The 21,362-nt window shown below is 34.6% G+C and overlaps 3 protein-coding genes across 11 annotated transcripts; 1 reads left to right on the forward strand and 2 right to left on the reverse strand.

Annotated features, from left to right (window-relative positions):
* Nucleotides 1–1,767: 1,767 nt before the first annotated feature.
* On the reverse strand, nucleotides 1,768–2,517 carry LOC138871833 (uncharacterized). Its single transcript, XM_070149740.1, has one exon. The coding sequence runs from the start codon at nucleotides 2,515–2,517 to the stop codon at nucleotides 1,768–1,770; it is 750 nt and encodes a 249-aa protein (XP_070005841.1).
* A 7,829-nt stretch (nucleotides 2,518–10,346) lies between these two features.
* Nucleotides 10,347–18,935, reverse strand: LOC104245829 (uncharacterized). Of its 9 annotated transcripts, none has more exons than XM_070147710.1 (7): nucleotides 18,668–18,934; nucleotides 17,460–17,567; nucleotides 15,231–15,405; nucleotides 14,293–14,450; nucleotides 13,408–13,474; nucleotides 12,458–12,559; nucleotides 10,347–10,886 (listed from the first exon to the last, which is right to left on the reverse strand). In XM_070147710.1, the coding sequence occupies exons 3-6, from the start codon at nucleotides 15,360–15,362 to the stop codon at nucleotides 12,461–12,463; spliced, it is 456 nt and encodes a 151-aa protein (XP_070003811.1). In that variant the 5' UTR covers nucleotides 15,363–15,405; nucleotides 17,460–17,567; nucleotides 18,668–18,934; the 3' UTR covers nucleotides 10,347–10,886; nucleotides 12,458–12,460. The 9 variants fall into 9 exon arrangements, with proteins under 9 accessions (XP_070003811.1, XP_070003814.1, XP_070003810.1 ...); XM_070147709.1 differs by lacking the exon at nucleotides 10,347–10,886 and adding an exon at nucleotides 15,610–15,692 and having other exon boundaries at nucleotides 12,171–12,559; XM_070147713.1 differs by lacking the exon at nucleotides 12,458–12,559.
* A 1,463-nt stretch (nucleotides 18,936–20,398) lies between these two features.
* LOC138871834 (uncharacterized) lies at nucleotides 20,399–20,863 on the forward strand. Its single transcript, XM_070149741.1, has one exon. It carries the CDS (start codon nucleotides 20,399–20,401, stop codon nucleotides 20,861–20,863), a length of 465 nt encoding a protein of 154 aa, XP_070005842.1.
* The last annotated feature ends 499 nt before the right edge of the window (nucleotides 20,864–21,362 follow it).

The raw sequence follows: 21,362 nt of genomic DNA on the forward strand, positions 1-21,362 counted from the left end.
TTTGATGAACCATTAGTAAATAAGGTCCAAGTACCTGGATTAGACCCGTTAAATACCTGCAATTCTTTTTCTGCTTCTACTTATATCCCTTGGCTAAAATCTGCAACAAAATCTGCTAAAACTTGTGACTTTATTGCAGTTCTAGATTGATATGTAATGTCATATTCACTTAGCTCTATAGCCCACTTGGCTAATCTACCCGATAACTCTTGTTTATGCAATATATTACGTAAAGGGTAGGCAGTTACTATAGAGATTGGATGACATTGGAAATAAAGTTTTAATTTCCTAGATGCCATAATTAATGCTAGTGCAAGTTTTTCTAAATGAGGATACCGAGTCTCAACATCTAATAAAGACTTGCTAACATAATAAATTAGAGATTGTTTACCTTGGTCCTCTCGAACTAATACGGCACTTACCGCTACTTCTGAAACAACGAGGTAGATGAGTAGTTTTTCCCTATCCTTTGATTTGGCCAGCAATGGTGGATTTGACAAGTACACTTTTAAATTTTTAAGCGCATGTTGACATTCTTCAGACCATTCAAATTGATTTTTCTTTTTAGGGCTGAAAAGAACTTGAAGCACTTTTCCGATGACTTGGAAATAGACCTTCCCAAAGCTATTGTTCTTCCTGTCAGCCTCTGTACTTCTTTTTTGCTCGTAAGTATATCCGAATTTCCTCAATAGCTTTAATCTGTGCGGTATTTACTTCAATGTCACGGTTAGAAACAAGGAATCCCAAGAACTTACCTGATGACACGCCAAATACACATTTATCAGAATTTAACTTCATGTTAAATTTGCAAAGAATCTGAAATGTATCCGTCAAGTGTTGAATATGATCCCCTGCTTGTTGTGATTTGACCAGCATATCATCTATATACACCTCCATGATTTTTCCTAGGTCTTGTTGAAATATTTTGGTCACTAGCCTTTGGTATGTGGCCCCAACATTCTTTAGGCCGAAAGGCGTAACTTTGTAACAGTAAGTCCCCCTGTCTGTGATAAAGAAAGTTTTTTCTTCATCTAGAGGATCCATTTTAATCTGATTATATCCTGAATAGCCATCTAAAAAATTTAATAATTCATGCCCTGCAGTAGCATCAATTAATTGATCTATGTGCGGTAATGGAAAAGAATCTTTAGGGTAAGCTTTATTTAGATCAGTATAATCTACACAAACTCTCCACTTACCATTCTTTTTGGGCACTACTACAGTATTAGCCAACTAATCTGGATACTTTACCTCGCGGATGGACCCGATTTTTAAAAGTTTTTGCACCTCATCTTGAATCACCTGATTCTTGAATGAGCCTTGCTTCTTTTTCTTTTTTTTGACAGGTGGGTATGATGGATCTTCATTTAATTTGTGAGTAATTACCTCCGGTGGTATACCTATCATAGCTTAATGGGACCAAGAAAAACAATTTGTGTTAGCCTTTAAAAATTCAATCAACTTACGTTTCATCTCTAAGCTGAGGTTAGTTCCAATATAGAGTTTTCTGTCCGGCCAATGTACAAATAGTACCACAACTTCCAATTCCTCGATTGTTTTTTTGATGTTTTCATTTTCTTCTGGTTCTTGAATAGTATCAGGCCTTGAGTCTACATCTATTTGCCCGTCTTCAGTTGAGGTTCGTGTTGCTGCATCCTCAACTGAATTTTGTGATTGCTATTTTTCTTCACTTTTTGCGCTTGAATCTGCCACGGAGTTAATGCTTCGAGAAGCTTGTTGGTCACCACGGATTTTCTATATTCCCTATTATGAAGGAAACTTGATAATTTGATGTAAAGTAGATGGAACAACATCCATTTCGTGAATCCATGGTCTGCCGAGAATCATATTGTAAGCCATATCCATTTCTACTACTTGAAATTTGGTGTCTTTGACTACTCCTTCTGCGAATGTGGTGAGTATTATCTCCCCTTTTGTTACGACGCTCGAGTTGTCAAAATCAGACAAGGTGTGTGCCTTGCGTATCAGCTTATCATTGGCTTGCATCTCGTTTACCACTCTCAACAGAATGATATTCACAACACTACCTGGCTCAATCAAAACTCGTTTTACATTAGTGTCATGAACAATTAAAGATATTACCAGTGCATCATTATGCGGGGTCAGTACGCCATCTACATCATCAAATGTTATACTATCTTCTTCCAAAACCTGTCGAACTCGCTTCCCGTGGGTAACTATAATTTTTGACAACATCTTTGATGTCATATACATTATGCCATTGATCTCTTCCCCTCCACTTATGACATTAACCGTCCTTTTTGGTGAAGGAGGTTTTGGCGATTCCTGCCTATTCTTCATATATGCTTGATTTCCCTTTTCACTAAACAATTTAGTTAAGTACCCTTGTTTTAATAAATGTTCCACTTCACCTTGTAACAATCTGCAATCCACAGTTTTGTGACTGTGATCGTTGTGAAACTCGCACCAATAGTCGGGATTTCGCCTGTTTGGGTTTGATCTCATTTCTTTTGGCCAGCGTACCTTGTCTCCCATACTTCTTAAAACAGCCACCAACTCGGATATGCTAACATTAAAACTGTAGCGCCGATTTTTGCTTTCGAGCTTCTGTCATCATCTCGTGTATCTCGCATGTTTCGTTCTTTTCCGAACCTTGATGATGAACCTGACTCTCTATCTCTTGATCTAGGATCATACCTTGGGTTTTCCTATTTCGAACGAGAATCCCTTCCTGCTGGACCCATGTAAGGTTCGTACCTATTTTTATCGGACCTTTTTCAGTTTCAGCTCGTCTTGAACTCACTTTTTCATCTTTTCGAGACTGAATGATAGTGTCCTCTTCTATCCGCAGTTTTGTGTTGTATCAATTATAAATATCATTCCAAGTTATTGCTGGAAATTCTTGCAAGATTTCTTTGAGTCTCCTCGTGCCTTCTGGGCTTTTTTCATTTAGATTACTGGCAAAGGCCATAGCCGCTCAGTTATCAGGTACACGTGGCAACATCATCCTTTCACGCTGGAATTTGTCTATGAATTCCTGAGCAGCTCCGTATCTCCTTGTTTTATCTTGAAAATGTACTCCATTCGCTTTTCAACTTTTTGAGCTCCCGAGTGTGCTTTGATAAATGAATTTGCAAGCTCAGCAAAAGAATCAATAGAATTCTCAGGTAAAAGAGAGTACCATGTCAATGCTCCCTTCGTGAGTGTTTCTCCAAATTTTTTGACCAACACTGATTCAATTTCTTGCTTGGTCAAATCGTTGTTTTTTACTACATTTGGAAATGTAGTTACGTGATCTCGTGGATCAGTTGTTCCATTATATTTCGGAATATCGGGCATCTTGAATTTCTTTGAAATTGGTAAAGGAGCGGCACTTGGCTTCCAAGGTTATTGAGAGTATTTCTCCATATCTATCCCCTTGATTACAGCCGGCACTCCAGGTATGTGCTCTATGCGATCGCTCTTCTCCTTGAGCTGTTTCTACAAAGTTAGTACTAAACGTTACAAATCAGAATTAACTGGGTTACCTGACCCTCCATCACGAGATTCGCTGGGAGTTCCTCCACTGCCTGAGTTAACGAGTCCTGAGAGAGGATTTTCTAAGGTGTTTTTGTTTGGAGTTGGTGTTGGTGGTATAACCGGAAACTGGTTAGCAAAAGCCTGAAGATCATTGTCGGCCTGTTGAGTGATTAATTTTTTCAAAATTCCATCAATAGCCTTATCAATCTCGAACTGCTCCTTCATATTTGATTTGAATCTGGCAGGAGACCCTTCTCGAGAATGTCGAAGAGAGTTTCGTTGTGAGGTGACTGGAGTTCCATCACCTTGTTGATTCTCCTGAATTTGCTAATTTTGTTGGTGCTGTAAATTTTGTTGGTCGTTGTCGTTGACATTTGACATGATTATTTTGACAAAAGAGTTGATTTAGAAAGTAAAATATTATCAGATTCTCGGCAATGGAACCAATTTGTTTAACCAAAAAATAGGAATTTCGGTCAAAGCGTAATTTTAGAAGAACTCGGGTTACTGATAATCAAATAAGGAAATAATTACGTAACAAGAGAAGAAAAATTGGACTGAGAAGTAGCCGAGTAAGCAATTTAAAGCAATGCAAACAAGTATATTCCAATAATAATCAGTGTGTCCAATACAAATGTTATTTCTCTCCTTTTATAGCTATTTCTAAGTACTACGTTTCTTTTCTCTCATAATAGAGTCATTATGAGCTATTAATGGCATTAATAAAACGTTATAATTGCAATCGTAACTGTTTCGTGAAGATTCTATAACATTTCCCATCATTTATGCTCATTAATTGCAGATAATACGTATCTGTACTTTTTGCTATCTAGGTTCATTCCAGCGATGTCTATTCAAATTATCAAGAGATCTGAGTAACCGTTCTTTCTTGTTTTCTTGAACTTTTGCCCATACCTATTAAGGCTCGCGTCTCCTTAAATATTCTTTGATAGTTGTCACTATTTTATTGATCCACGTGTCTTATCATTTCAGCCACATAATTAATTCCAAATGTTAACTCAATTTTCTCTAATACAGAGATAGCTTTGTGTATTGCTTTCTCTCATTTGTTATCATCTGAGAGCTTCAATAACCCTGGCCGCCGCAACTTTCTCTCAACACAATACCACCACTGTCAACGGATCATTGTTCATAAAAAGGGAATTAGTAATTATGAAAAATCAATCAACTTATTTTCTATGAAAAATTAAAATATATTGATAGTGAACGTAATTTTTCATTCAGTTCATCTTTTTTACTTCACTTTTCAATTATCCTTGTGTTTGCGATTTGGAAATATAGGCTATGTCATCGAAGCAAATAAAATATAGAACGATAAAAATTTGTGCTATGGATGGATGAGGATTTCTTAGACCTTGAAATTCTACCATTCAGTGCTAATTTCAAATAGGTGGATAATAAGCTAATAGACCACGTGCAAATGCAAACAATAAAGTGTTAAAATAATTAGTGGAACAAGGCAGCAATGTGGAATATTGTGGTGTTAAAACTCAAAACCAAGCATTACTAATTCATTAGGAATAATTTTATAACATTAATGAACTCAGTATACATGTCATGGTCACGAAAGTACAGTAAAATGATAAAAACTCAAAACACATTTAATTCATCACCCCAACTAAATCTAGGACGGTGAAAAAAATAATCTAGGAATGCTAACTATTACTTTTATATACATAATGGCTTATTCAATTATTTGACTTCACTCTTTGTCATAACCACTTCGTACAACTCAATATGTGTCGTGCAAAATTATGAATATGATAATAAAATATTGAAGTTCGAATTAAGGAAAAAACGAATAAATAAATAAATAAATAAATAACAGATTAATAATGCATGATTTTCTACAAAACTAGATTGATGATGTGCTTCCTGGTTTCTATGATTTGCATGTTATGTCTATTATTTCGCCCTTTTTTTTAAGAAGAAAAAAGAAAGGAAAAAGACTTATCCATAACTAATGTAAGCCCACATGGGGTTCTTCATCCTAATAAGAAAACTCTGGCAAATATATAATTGCATACAGAGCATAACAAACCTCCATGTGAGACATTGGGTCCACGTTTGCTCGTGTCTGTTTCTTCACAACCATGTAATAAGTTACTTTGGCATGTATGAGTAGCTATCATGAATAGAAATTTCAAAAGTTAATTGGAGACGAGAAAAGTTGGTCGAGAGAAGGGATAAAGGACAGGCGGCAAGCTTTCAATACTTTCTGCCTATTCGATCTTAATACTAATTACATTTTTGTAAACATTGCAGAGGCGCCTTATTTGGTCACCCTATTTAACATATACTCATTTTTTTTAAAAGTTATAACTTGTACCTACTTTTTAAACAACTCCGGGCTCTTTCTCCTCCTCCTTCATTTTCTTCTTCTTCTCCTTCTTCTTTTTCTTCTTCTTCTTCTTTGGGTGACAATGATTTTACATGGTGGTTGTGAATATATTTTATGATGTTTTACAATGGTGAGTTGTTATGACGCTTTATTTTCTACTATTGCTTAAGGTTTCTTCTACTTCTTTTTCTTAATTGCAAAATGGGTTCATTAGATTTATTGTTGCTTTGACAAATTGATGATTGGAGTTTGTTCCTAATGATATTTGGAGGTTATGTTTTAAAGTTGAGCTCATTTGGAGTAGATTTAGGTATGAAATTGTATATTGGATTGTTATAATTCGAAGAACAAATTTCTGTTTTTGAGCAATTTGCACTCCAGGCCTATTTGGCCTTAAATGCATGAAGACGCTAGTTGCACTTCAGACCTTTTGGCCTTAAGTGCATCTGAAGTGCAATTGTTCACTTCAGACGTATTAGCCTTAAGTGCAGCAAAACGTGTGTTGCATTTCAGACTTTTTGGCTTTAAGTGCATCTGAAGTGCAAATTTTCACTTCAGACTTATTGGCCTTAAATGAATGAAAATATTTGTTGCACTTCAGACTTTTTGGCCTTAAGTACATTTGAAGTGCAAATTTTCACTTCAGACTTATTAACCTTAAGTGCATGAAACCATTGGTTGCACTTCAGACCTATTTGGTCTTAAGTGCATTTGAAGTGCGATTTTTTCACTTCAGACTAATTTTTTTTTAACTTCAGACTCGATAAATCTGAATTTGATCGTAAAGTGGGTACGCTTGCAAACTTTTTTGCAAAATGGGTATAGGTTAAATTGTGACCCCAAAACCAGATATAGATGCAAAAGCCCCTATATTTTTCACCTTTTTATTAAACCATAAGGAACCTCGAGTAATTTACTAGACAAATTCAATTGTCGTTACGATACCTTTCAACAACAGAAAAGACTTATCTTCCTGAAGACACTTTGAAGAGAAGAAAAATAGCAGCTAGTGCACGAAGCATCCTGCATTCACGCAAGGTCCGAGGAAAGACCGCACCTCAATAAGATATAATGTAGACAGTCTACCCTAATGCAAACATGTGACGGATAGATTTAGCAGTAGACACCCCAAGAGATCTTCACAAGGTAGGCTAATAAAAAGGAGAAAATCTCACTTTATACCCATTAAATTCAAACTATTTACCCTTAAATACCCATACCTAAACTATTTACTTTTCCTACCTATGCAATCAATACTATTTACCCGCCCAGATGGTTTAATAATTGTAACTGTGAGCTGAATCAGGAGTAAAGCTTATTGCTAAAAGAAACTCCAATCCAACTTCAACAATGAAATTCGCTGTTTCAAATAATAATGAGTCTCCAATTTTAAAGATTCTTTTTTCACGCAAAACTTAGTTTAAAAGACGAGTTAGGTTCTTCTATTTTTTGTTCTCCCTTTTGGTTCTTTTTTTTCAATTAGATAATTTGTTCCTGACAAAGTAAAATTTATATATTTATAAAGAGAAAATTGGCATGCAGCCAAACTTGAGGCATTCGTATAAATAGGCATTCAGTGTGTTCACAAGGTTAAAATCGAGCACATTGAACTTCTTTAGTATCTTTTTTCTATAGCTTTCTTAAGAGATAAAAGTTACATATTTTTGGAGATTTATTGTACAAAAATTTAAATCCATTATTGACAGATCTTGAAGCTTGAAACTCATAACTTGGTTTGTTTGAATTTTTAATTGTTTTGATCCGATCCTGTATGGGTTAGTTTGGAAAGTTGATTGGAGGTTGTAGCTAAAGTTTTAGTCAATTTGGTGGAGATTTTGTAGTAAATTTTAGAAATTTGGGTTGAAATATAGTTGAACCAGAGAAGAAGACGAATTTGTATTGTATACCCAAATAGTATACAAATATACCATTTTAGTATACAATTCATTCCAACTATATACCATATTAGTATAGCTATATAGTATATTGGTATCATATGCTAGTTGAATTATTTTTTGGTTGTATTAGCTGCATTTAATTGGTACAATATTTGATTTTCTTTTAATAATAGTAATATAGTACAATATCTTGAAATACCTTATTATATTAATATGTGGTACACTAGTTTTTTATTTTTCTCTTTATGCATGTGTGTTATGTAATAGTAGTATAGTCATATAGTTGTCGGGAATTAACTAGTAAAACTGTATACCATGTTCGCATAGTTATATGCCATATTGGTATCATATGGTAGTTTGAACATTGTTTTGGTTGTTTTAGCTGAATTTTAAGTGAATTCTATTATGAAATTATTTATATCAACATGAGTTGCAATAATGCTGGAATTTTTAAGCGTTGGTGGACATAAATTATGTGTATTAATAGTTTTTATAGTTATAAGCAATCGTTGGAATGACCCCATACAACTATATACCCTCTTAGTATCCGAAATGAGCAAGTTGTTTTGCGAATATTTAGCTTGTAATACGAGCATGTAATTTTCTCATACTTTTATTGTGTCCTTTAATGTTTTGGTAGAGTAATATAGTCGCAGATAGTTGTAGCAATATTCTAGAGAATTCATATGCTCTGTTGGTATACATATATACCATATTGGTATCACATGGTACTAGAAGTCTTTTTCGCTACTTACACTTTTGTTGTATTTTTTAGTATTTTATTATCATTTTTATTCTAACTAGTATATATGGAGATTCGGTTGCCGTAGATTATGTTTTCTTGCTCTATAACTGGTTGTATTACTGCTAATGGTAGAGTGTGTATTGATATTTATAGGGAAGGAGATCAAGGTTTGCATGACAATCACGTGTTGATTCTTAGAATCTGATTATGTAATTTATGGTGCTCAAAAACAGTATTCAGTGTACTAGATCAAGTGACAACTGATATTATTTCAGTTTAATAATTGAATTTAAAAAATGAGAAAGAAAAAAAAGGTATATTGTACTAGTTATATTAAAAAAGGTGAACAAATATTTACTATATCAATTATTTTTCTTATTGTATAAAAAAAGTATAATAAAAAATAATGAAAAGGTAAATGAAATTAGATTATGAAGAGAAAAAGAATATAAAAAAAACAAGAAGTTAAATGAAATTAGAAAAGGAAAAAAGAAAAAAAAATAAGAAGAAAACGAGAAAAAAGAAAAGCAGAAAAGAAAAAAAAAGAAAAAAGGAAGAAAAGAAGCATAGAAATAAAAAAGAAATAGAGAATAAAGAAAAAATTCCCCACAAAACTACTATGGATAGGAAATATAATTAGTTTATGGGTAGAAAAATAAATGGATAGATAAGGGTAAATAGTTTTGTTTTTGTGGGTAGCTGTGTCAACCCCAATAAAAAGAGCTGCAGGCGATAAAGAAAGACTCAAGATTCCGTGGCTCTATTCTTTTTTGATCGTAACACCTTAATAACTTACAAAGAGAATCAGCCAGCCAATACCAATCATGAGACCAACAAGCCAAAAATAGAATTATAGAAAGAAGGTATCAAACACCAATTGGGTTGTATCGATTTGTCATTCAAGTGAACAGTTTTTATGGCTAATCTTCTTGCCAAAGAAATCTGGCAAACGAAGTGAGAAAATTGTCAAGAACATTTTTGTTGATGAAATAGGACTAACAAAATTCATCGAATACGTTTATCTCCATCTAACATTCATACAACAGGTTGATTAGAGCACAATTCAATCGCCAAAAAATTACTATTCAAGTTGCAGTTTTACACGTTCAAAATTCCGCTCATGGTTAATCCTAGTCATTTAGGCATATTGATCATGTTAATCCAAGTACTCTTTTTTCAACTTTTACTTCAAATACTTTTTTTTAACTTTTACCAAAAAAAATTCCGAACACCTACGATTTGCACGCTATTTGGAGTAGATATACTCATGGGCGTCTTAAAAGAAATTGTAGGCCATACAAAAAAGGACAGAAATGGTGGTGACCAGAACCCGTTGGTTGTAATTGTTCACCATTAGTAGGCCTCACTACGTAATAGCCCGACAATACTTTTATTCAGCAAATATTCTGTAGAACCCAAAACAGATAGCACAGCAGTTATGATAAAGATTTCTTTCGACTAACCTTTCACATTAACTATAACAGTATATGACCACCAATGGGTGTGTGACTTTGTGTAAGATACATGAGATTCATCCACCCTTAATCACAGGTATCGGGCTTGAGTACTCGAAATGGAAAAACTCCTGATATGAAGCACTTCAACTTTAATGGGCCCTATAAAATGCGAATCTGCAATAGTCGGACCAGCAGGTTCCAAATACCATATGGTTATTCCCCAACAACCCCCCAGATCCCACAAGTGGGGTCTTGGGAGGGTAGTGTGTATGCAGACCTTACCCTACTTCGGAGGAGTAGAGAAGCTGTTTCCGATAGACCCTCGACACAATAAGATTGAAAACGAGACAGTGTAGCAGTAACAGCAAAGGAATCCAAAAAGATAACACCAACAACGCAATAACCAGAAAATAGAGAGAAAAGTAATAATAAACAACAACGGCGCAGTACTACATACACAATGGAATAATATGGACACAACAAGAGCCACTAACATCCTAAGACAAAACACTTCCAGACTAGCTTCCTACAACCTAACCTACAACCCTAAAGAAGTACAGTGACAAAAACGTTTTTCTAAACTGTTTTCCATGACAATTTTATTAGTAGGGAGAAAGGTTCTTCACCTTTATCACTTTGCATCGTTCCACTCCATCAGAAATTGATGCTTTCTGACTGCTACGGCTTTCTAGCAAGTAAAATATCCAAGTGAAATGTCCTGATATTACATTAATTCAAGAAGACGTCTGCACATTTGACTCCTACATCACTGTGCTGCTATCCACTTCCTCACGTTGATAAAAAAAATTCAATAGAGTTTTCTCATTTCAGTGATAATTCAAAACCCACCCAACTTACTCCACAGGTTAGTAATGGTTATATAGTTGTCCATAAATAATGGCCCTCGGACACTGAGTTTTATCCTGCAATTCAGTGATGGTTGATCAACCATCAGTAATAAGAAAACAATGTTGAAAAGAACCTCCACTTCCAACCAAGAGGTTGTGAGTTCGAGTCATCCCAAGAGCAAGGTGGGGGAGTTCTTGGAGGGAAGGATGCGAGGGTCTATTTGGAAACAGCCTCTCTACCTCAGGGTAGGGGTAAGGTCTGCGTACACACTATCCTCCCCAGACTCCACTAGTGGGATTATACTGGGTTGTTGTTGAAAAAGCAAATCAGATCAGATCAGTTAAGTTTGGTGAGTTAAATATAAAGAAAATGTTTTCCGTGACAAATGTTCTATAAGATTTTCCAGAAGAAAAGTGGTTGTCCCACTTTCTAGAATTTGGTTGGCAAGTTGAAATCCAGAAAATATTAATTAAAGATGGATGATAATGTCAGCAAATTGAATACTGTCTTGATGAAATTTTTGAGTATAAAGATTGATAATTACGTCTAACTGTTGGTTGGACCAAATGATATGGAGTAAGATTTAAATGTTTGAAAAGAAAATGAAAAGGGAGGGAGTATGCTTTCCCCCTTTTGATAGAAAATTTTCTTGTAACCAAATACTAAAAAATGATTTCCTCGTAAAAAATATTTTCCATGAAATTCTTCTCACTCATACCAAATATGCATGTACAATTTCATTGTTTTAGAATTTAGACCAAACACATCAATTAGCGTTTCAAAAGCACGTATAATTTCAATGTTTTAAAATTTAGACCAGACAATAAGCGCTTCAAAATATAAATAGACCATATCAATTTTTTATTTTTTTTTTAGTTTCTCACCCGGTATCCGGTACCCGCATTGGAGCCCGACTATTGGCATGGATAGTATCCCAATTAGTTAAATTCTATCTCAAATTGCTCAAGTTGTGGATAGCTGCAATATGCTATTTTAATAACAAAAATGTGAGAAAGGAAAGAAAAGGTTGGAGGAAGTTCAAGCAAAACATAACAGCTATAGGTACTTAAACAATAGAAAGTTACGGATATCTAAGACTTGCATCTTCTTATGCATAAAAACCTATAGGATTCCGGGGTAGCTAATACATTCTTCTGATGTTATCGATATGAAACATGATAAGATACTAAATGAAGTTTGCCTATTTCATGAGCTAAACCATGAACCATGTGAAGATTTCACAAATCAGCTGAATCATTATGGTATGATAAATAATTCGATGGCGTAAATAATGGACTAGTTAACTCAAACAGGAGAAGAAAATAAAGGGAGACTAGCACAAGGCGTAAGAGGAATCATATCAAGTAAAATTAGCCGACATAAAATTAGAAACAAAGGTGTTTCAGCTAATACATTTGTATAGCAACTGAAAATATTGGAATTCTCTCTGGAGGAAGGTGATATGAATCATATTGGTAGGAGAAATCTTTCAATGACACAACAGTATAAAGTAATTCACTAAAAGAGGACAAGTAATTAAGAGAGACTAGGCCCAGAAATACTGAAGAGGAAGTGTTGCTCATCAAACTAGGAAAAATGCCAAGTTAGGGGAACTTGTCAACCTAATACTACAAACACAGCATACCTCCTAAACATCTTTGTACAGCAACTGAAACTTCGGTATTCTGTCTGGGGGAAGGGGACAAGTCACTATGAGCTTGCCTTTCATGGCCCCTCTAAATATTGCCTGCTTTCAAGTAGGAATGCCAAGCTATTAGAAATGACTCCACAACCATGACTTGTGAAAAAAAGAAAAATAACCAGAGCAGAGCATCTGCTCAGCAGATTCAGAGAAATAGACTAAGAACTTTAAAGTGCGTGTTCCTGAATAAAGAACACAATCTTATGAACCTCGTAAACGCAGACTGAAGTAACAATCAGGAGTTCCATCAATAGTGAACTAATTGAAAAGGTCAACACTCTCAAACCAAATCTATCTGAAGCTAAAATTGTTCCCCAATGATTTAAGTTGATACACGAAATAGTTGCTAGACTCCCAAGAAACGCTGCAAATTAGCAGATCTCCCTTCAAGATCTATGCAAATTAGAAATCTTCACACCATGGAGACGCAGTTAGATTCAACCAATCTTTCTTTTTTTACCGAGAAATCCATCTGGGGACAACCCTTAGGACCAAATGCCGCCTTCATAACTCGGGGATACTGGGGCCGCCCCTCTACCCTTCTCAACTTAGGTATTAGTCTTAGGTTGCATGGCGCAAGGGCTCGAACTTGTGACCTAAGTCACAAGTCCCTCAACCTTTGCCACTTGAACTAAGCAGTGGGGGTGCTAGATTCAACCAATCTTGATTCTTGCCCAGCTATATTCGACAACTGATGCCTCAAAAGTCAAAACTCAAAAGGAGGTAAAGATCTATTCATAATAACCAACTTACAATAAAAGGACTAGAAAGAAATCCAAGAATCTCAAAATTTGAGAGTGACAATATGAGCGGATCAAGAAAAAATAATATGCTCCAGAAAGAAAGATCTCCCTCCAAGAATCCAGAAAGAAAATTGCAAGATTATCCCATACCTCTACTACATCAATGAAGTCTTGTTTTCTCTGAAATGCTCCAACCCATTTGGTGTGATCTGCACTCCTGGAGAACATGCATCTCAGAGAAGTATGAGCTTCAATCTTGACAAAGATCCATATTTAAAATAATAAGGGGAAAAAAGTAACCACATCAAGCGTCCTCCAACATATCTTAGAAATTGTTGTAGTGTACTTGTCGAATTTACTATATAAACTAGTCTTGCAGTATGATTAAACAATAAACAGACTGAGAAATAAACCTTTGTTTTTTTTAAATTAGACCGAGAGAAAATTTTTGGCATTATCGCGTATAACGTTTGGTAGAGGAAGAAAAAGAGAACCAAGTAGTGTAAACATGCCTTGAACATGCTACAATATCAGACATCCTCTACCAAGGGAGGATGCAAGTAGGAAGATGTGGCAACTAGATGGTTATCTGCAAATACTTGAGCAATAGAATAAATCATTCTTTTTCTTCTCTTTGTTTTAACTTTTAAGTGGCCTCTCCTGCTCTTTCTTTTTCCTAAAATTATGTTAAACATTCTCAATTATCTCTTCTCCCTTCTATTCAACAGAAAACAGAACAGAAATATGTCATTTTATTTTCCCCTGATTGAAGGACCCAAGAACTAGTTATCCGATTAATATGGACAACTTCCAGAATTTTGAATTGGTTTAATTTGCCAACAAAATATGTCTGGTATATGGTCAAGAGCATCAATTACAGTCTTATAAGGACTAAAGATATGCTGTGCTCCCAAAGCTCCATTGCGATGCAAGGGGGTAAGAGCCCGGATAACTCTTTCTTCAACTAAATTGAATTACATATACAACATAAAGAACATGTCTATAGCAGAAAAATTGAGCAAAGAGAAGGCATACCCAGAATCCATCTTCATATGATGGGCATTGAAGAAGAAAATGGTTGATGGTGTTAAGGTTATATCAAAATACTTGACATAAACTTGAACGTCCTCTGAATCAATATCAACTAAAGCCACAACCGCAAACTTGGACACTTCTCTCACAGATTTATACAGCTGCAGTCAACAAGATGTAATTAAGTAAACAAACCACTCAAAAAAGATAGAAAAAACTTATTCAGTGTTAAATTAACAGTAACAAGGCATAATTTTTAAACCATTCAAGTGTCCAATGCAACTCGTCAACGGGGCAAATCCACCAATTCCACAGCTATCAATAGCTTTCAACTAGAACTACATAAATATTAGTTGTGATTTCGAAAATATACACCCTTTGTCTCAATCTGTTCAGAACTATTACAACGTGTGGAGCCAAACAACTTTTTCTTTTCTTGCTACAATTTTTCAATCATCTTTTATAAACCTTTTAACTATAAAAATTTGTAAAGTGTAATCAAAGGCGAAGATAGCCTATAGTCAACGAATTCAACTGAACCCACCATTTTCAACACTGTATATAGATATATAAATACAAAATACCACTAAAATTTCAACAAATATTAAATTCTGAATACATAGTTCTAGAAGTTTAATGAGTACAGTGCTAAGAACCCTTAAGAGTTGGACAGAATAAATTCAAATCCAAGATCCACCTCTGTTGGTAGTACCAGATATTTACTGACCTGATCCTTAGCATATATAATTATACTAAGTTACACTCGTGGTCATAAATCAAAAACAAAAGAGTATATTGAGGTGGTAACTTTTGCCCTAATGGCTTCAAATCCTCAATTGGCCTCTGCTGGCCATATATTTAGTTCTCTGGGAAAAAATGAAGTATTTTTTCGATGAAAAATCAAAGGAACCAGAGCAAATAGATTAGGACGGAAGACGTACGATATCGTCAAGCTGGAGAGAAAGAGGATCAGAAGATCGGCCGAAACGGAGGACAAGAACTTTGTCGATTGTGTCTCTAATTATGGAATCCACTTCTTGCTTCTTTGTTAGCGTCCTCAATATGTAGTCCATCTTCCCTCTCCCCTTTTTTCTTCTGCTTCAAAATACGGCTAAACTGTAACGGAAAGACTTTATTAGCCTACTAGCCCAACGTGAACAATGTTTTGCTTTTCTGTTATACATTATGCTGACATTAAGTAAATAGTTGGAGCAGAGCTATGGTCAGACGTTTTTGAGTTTCAACGAAAACATGGATGCATGCACAAAAGGGTCTATATGTATTTACAAGAATATACAAAGAGTTTTCGTAGTAATTTACACAAAATGCGAAAGATTACAACTGCTGCAGGTTATGAAAAAGCATTGAGGCCATCTTTGTGCACTTAAAATCTGATAAAATATCTGTATGAACAACAAATTGAGAGTTAGTATAACAGAGCAATTGAAAATATGCAATTTGCACTAAGAGCGGTAAAGAGGTTGAACATACATTTTATTTTCAATTGTTCCAAATGAAGAGGTACTATTAGTGCTTCTTTCTTTACTGTGAAAATATTTAAAGTGTTCAGAGAAGTTTAACTGTTTCAATTTTTCAGATATTGTTGTTCATTTTTCACCCAACAAAACTTTTATCATATGTGAGCTTATTGTTTGGGTTTGAGGTTGTAAATGGATTTTGAACAGTTTGTCCAACAGGTACCAGTTGTTTCTGCGGCAAAAAGTTTAGACCACACTGAATAAATAAAATGAAGATTGGAACTTTAACTTTTTGTGAAAAGATGAATTCCCTATGTTTTAACAAATAAAAGTAGTCCAGCTGCTAGCTGCTAGCTGCTAGCAAAGAACAGAAAGGGTGAAAAAAAGAGTTCATAGTCACACACAAACAAGAGACAATTTTCAATTATGTAAAATTAAAGAAACCAAGGGAAAGAATTTATCTCCCAGACTATTGACCTCAATGTCTTTGGTGAAAGAAGAGAAGGAAGTTTCAGTATATATTATACATGTCCATTGTCTCTCTTCACGTTAAAAGGACTGGGATATTTGGTCCATCTCTTTCTTTGATCTGATTGTTCTAGTGTCATTTTAACCTTTGGCCGATATGAACACTAACATAGTACGATTAAAGCAGGTATTCTTACTGTCCATATGCACCTACGCCTGATACAATACTACTTTGCCATTATTTATAAAATATGGAGCATCTGCATCCTTTAAGAATAAAGCTTACAGACACAAAGGTAAATAACAAATTGACAAAGAATATGTGGGAAGGCCGATGAAGTTCAAATTTTACAGTCAGTTCGCAGATGTAATAAATTGTATAAGATTTTTTAAATTATTATTCTATATCCAAATTTCAGAATTTTCTAATTTCAGTAACTGTTAGACTATTTATATTCCTTTCTGTCCCCTTTTAACCAACTTCATTATTATTTGAGCAAAGTTATGAATGAGTCTGCTTCAAGTTGCAGTTTCCTTTCAATAATCTATAAACATATATGTGCTTGTGAAATTAACATTAATTCACATCTTCCTCTGCTTCAGAACTGATATGTACATTGAATTTTCCCTCATTCTATATGTTGCTTATATTATGCCATTCAACATCGTTTATCTATTTCTTATCAGATTGAACACTAAATAGAATTGATTGAACGATATGATATCAATCTGTGGGCATCTCCCCCATCCTCACATCTAAGGCACGGAAATATGAAATTCGACATAAATTTTTTAAATAAATTCATGTTTTTTGTGTAACCCATGAGAGGAAAAAAAAACAAAGAAGGTCAGTGAAATTAAAAGGCACATCTGTTGGATTACACAGCTATCCCAAATTGTGAAACATCATAGTTGAAACTTATTTTTCTCAGTCAAAATCAAATTAACACAGTCCACAAACGTCAAATCGATTCATACTGCACTTTAAAAGAGTTGAAAAGGATGAAAAGTAGGATTAAATCCTGAAAAACGCGAAATGAAGCGCACAAAAAATAGAGGCGCAACAATATATCCTCAATTAGGTTAGAATTTTAAGCGAAAGCAAGCTAAATATGTCATGAAAGATTCAAAACATCTTAAGAATACCATCTTAACTTAAATAACATTTATAATCAGAAAAGGTTGGATAAACAGATCGAGGGAAAAAAAGAAGTAAGACCTCACCTAATAATTGTAGAGGCAACATCAGCGAGAGAGAAGAATAAAACTGAAGAAAGTATCAAAATCTGGACAAAGAACACTTTAGAGGAAGGCGTTCGTGGATATGAATACCTAAAAGAACCCAACAATTTTGCTTTTAGTTCCTAAACGTGTCAAATGCCCATCAAATTTACCAAAATACCCATGAAAGACCCCAAGTTCCTCTCCTTAGCGGCTTCTATAATAGTACTCCCTCCGTTCCAGTTTAAGTGAACCTATTTCCTTTTTGGTTCGTTCCAAAAAGAATGACCCCTTTCTAAATTTGAAAACAATTTAACTTAAACTTACAATTCCCCCCTTAATGAGAATTTTTTATAACCACACAAATACTCTGGACCCCTTTCTGACTTGTTTAGGACCACAAATTCTAAAAGTTTCATTTTTTCTTAATCTCCGTGCCCAATCAAAAAGGTTCACATAAATTGGAACAGAGGGAGTAGTAATTTGGCCAAGCTTCTTTTTTTTTTTTTTTTGCCAAAAAAGGCTTTTTTCCAAAGTTAAAGGTGTTTGGCCAAAACTTTAAAATGGAAAAAAATGCTTTTTAAGGAGAAGCTGAAGCTGAAAAACATACATTTCCCTCAATTGTACTTTTTAGAAAAACACTTTTGAAAAAATGCATTTAAGAATACTTTTTAAAAGCTTGGTCAAACACTAATTGTTGCTCAAAAGTGCTTTCAAATTGATTAGCCAAACACACTTCTCATCAAAAGTGAAAAATACTTTTTAAAATAAGTTGATATTAGAAATTTGATCAAACAGGGTATACATTATATACATTAGAAATTTTGACAAAAATATATAATTTTGGCTTGAAAATTCCAGTAGAATGTAGCTGTTGCCAAAAGTATGTAAATCACAGCTCCGAAAGTAAAACTGAGGTAACAGGAAGTTAATGACACGCCGTTTACAGTTTGTTTATGAAAAAATCATTTAATAATGGGACTCTAAATGCACTTTATAACAGTGAGCCCGCACGCAAAATGCAATTTTCTGGAACATCTAATGGTTTAAAGCTGTAAAGAGGAAGAAACACTGTGATTATATCATGTCTGCATCTAGTACTAAGAAATACTTAGGTTTTGCACAAGTATTTATGTCCTAATGAAGCCAGAAAATCAACGAAAATGCAAATATAATAAAGGCTTGAAATTAGGATAAGTCCAGTGCCATACCTGTTCCCAGTTGGGGAGTTTTCGATGATACCGCAAAGCCTGGGATGAAGTTGAATGTTTATATAATCTCGGATAAAAAGAGCAATGCGAAGCCGCCGGTAATGGCGAACTCCTCCGTCGAAGGGATTTTGATCGGAAAACTTGAATTTGAATGTAGCGATTATTCCGGAGAAAGCGCACCACGAATCTGTCGGAGTTGGCGGCCGGAGGGTTTTTTTATCGGGAAATAGAGGAGCACGTCTAATTCTAATTCAAAAATGTGAATTGAAAAAACAAATGCTGACTCACACCCCCTATAAAAAAAAATTGGTCAACCACCTCCTATAAAATTACACGAGGTAGTAACTTTTTTATGGAAATTTGAGCTATTAGGCCAATAAGAAGTGTATTAAAGTAGGAGTAGCAGTATAAAATTAGTTATTTAAGACAAAAATTCCTTATCAATAGAATTATATTTACCATAATGTTATAAATATATTATATTATGGATATTCATTTAGTACTCTATTGTAAATAAGCTTGTTCATATGGGACTTCGCCGTAAATATGTTTATCTATTTAGTACTCTATTGGAAATAAGTCTTCTGAAGAAGCCTATCACTTTGGTACCCGGTTATGGATAAATATTATTCCCGATAGAAGATTATTCATACCGGGTATAATAAGCTTATCCTTTCGGTACTCCATTATAGATAAACATTACTCCCGGTAAAAGATTATCCATACCGGGTATAATAAGCTTATCCTTTCGATACTCCGTTATGGATAAATATTATCCCTGGTAGAAGATTATCCATACCGGGTACAATGAGCTTATCCTTTCAGTACTCCGTTATGGATAAGCATTACCCCCACTAGAAGATTATTATACCTGGTACAATGAGCTTATCCTTTCAGTACTCCGTTATGAATAAACATTACTCTCAGTAGAAGATTATCTATAACTGGTACAATGAGTTTATCCTTTCAGTACTCCGTTATGGATAAACATTACTCTCGGTAGAAGATTCTCCATATCTGGTATAGTAGCAGCTTACACAACAACTTGCAGTAGCAGCTTCCTTTCTTCTATAAATAGAATAGATTTCAGTTCATTATGTACATTAGTTTGAATTTGAATAATATATCAATATCTCTCTATACTTGTCTTTACTTTACAGTCTTTATTTTATAATATGTTATCAGCACGAGACTCTGCCATCTCGAGCAAAAACTTTGAAAGTATTTGAGGTACGAACTTTCTTTTTCTATATAATGTCAAATCTTTCTAAACTTGAATTTGTAGCCCTTGATATAACGGGCAAAAGTTACATATCTTGGGTGTTTGATGCTGAAATTCATCTTGATGCGATGGATCTGGCAGACACCATTAAGGATAAAAATCTGGCATCAAACCAAGACGGTGCCAAAGCAATGATATTCCTACGCCATCAACTTGATGAAGGTCTGAAAATGGAATATCTCACTATTAAAGATTCAGTCATACTGTGAAATAATTTGAAAGATAGATATGACCTCCTGAAGATGGTCGTTCTTCCACAGGCACGATATGATTGAACTCATCTAAGGCTACAAGATTTTAAATCTATCAGTGAGTATAATTCTGCTATGTTCAGAATTATTTCCCAATTGAAATTATGTGGTGATAATATTACTGATCATGATATATTGGAGAAAACTTTCACCACTTTTCATGCCTCGAATATGCTACTGCAGTAGCAATATCGAGAGATGGGATTCAAAAAGTATTCTGAACTTATATCACATCTTCTTATAGCCGAGCAACATAATGGATTATTAATGAAAAATCATGAAAGCCGACCTACTGGTTCTTGTCCATTCCCTGAAGTGAATGAGATGAACTTACACCAAACTAGACGTGGAAGAGTTCGTGGCCCCAGTTGTGGCCATAGCCGTGGTCGGGGAAGAAACTCTAATCATGGTAATAATAATGCACCAAAGAACCTTCCTCGCCACCAGCAGTGGAAAAGGAAGGAACAAAAGCATGAAGCGGTGCAAGCACCAAATGCAGAAAATGCATGTTTTAGATGTGGAGGAAAAGGGCACTGGTCACGTACCTGCCGTACGCCAAAGCACCTGGTTGAGCTTTATCAAGTCTCCCCGAAGAAGACAGAGAAAAATGTTGAAGCAAATGTTATTTCTGAAGATAATTTGACTTCATGCATTTGGATGTAGCTGATTTCCTTGCACTCCCAGAAGGAGAAACAAGTCATGTAATCGGTGGTGAATCTGTAGAAATGTAAATTTTAATTTTTGTTATTTGTAATATATAATATGGTTATGTAATTGTTGTACATAAAGAAAAATTATGATTTGATAATGATGTTTACGATAATATATCTTGTTTATGTTATTTTGAAGAATATGGATAACATTATTAGATCAACTTAAACTCTAGCAGAGTTTGCAAGAAATATACAACCACCAGAAGTGGTTATATGTCGTATATCTCATTGTAATTATATTTTATTAACCACCAGAAGTGGTATATGCCTATGATCACCAGAAGTGATAATTTAGGCTTTCTATGGTTACAATTGAAGATAAGCTACATAAATATTCTCTATATTAAATGCACGCCTGATTTGCTCCTGAAGTAGTAAATATTTTAAAAGAGGTTGAGGCATCACAATTTGATATGATTAATGCGCATTCAGATAATTATGTTCGATTT

Source organism: Nicotiana sylvestris, chromosome 6 (genome assembly GCF_000393655.2).
Source record: "Nicotiana sylvestris chromosome 6, ASM39365v2, whole genome shotgun sequence".
Classification (NCBI taxonomy): Eukaryota; Viridiplantae; Streptophyta; class Magnoliopsida; order Solanales; family Solanaceae; genus Nicotiana; species Nicotiana sylvestris.

What these genes read in the sequence shown, in the direction of transcription:
- LOC138871834 (XM_070149741.1), top strand. Translation starts at nt 20,399, where the DNA reads ATGGGATTCAAAAAGTATTCTGAACTTATATCACATCTTCTTATAGCC.
- LOC138871833 (XM_070149740.1), bottom strand. Translation starts at nt 2,517, where the DNA reads ATGGGAGACAAGGTACGCTGGCCAAAAGAAATGAGATCAAACCCAAAC.
- LOC104245829 (XM_009801516.2), bottom strand. Translation starts at nt 15,362, where the DNA reads ATGGACTACATATTGAGGACGCTAACAAAGAAGCAAGAAGTGGATTCC. An exon ending in CTCTCCAGCTTGACGATATC is followed by an intron (nt 14,451 to 15,230) that starts GTACGTCTTCCG and finishes TGTTGACTGCAG; the next exon opens with CTGTATAAATCTGTGAGAGA. An exon ending in CATATGAAGATGGATTCTGG is followed by an intron (nt 13,475 to 14,292) that starts GTATGCCTTCTC and finishes CATGTTCTCCAG; the next exon opens with GAGTGCAGATCACACCAAAT.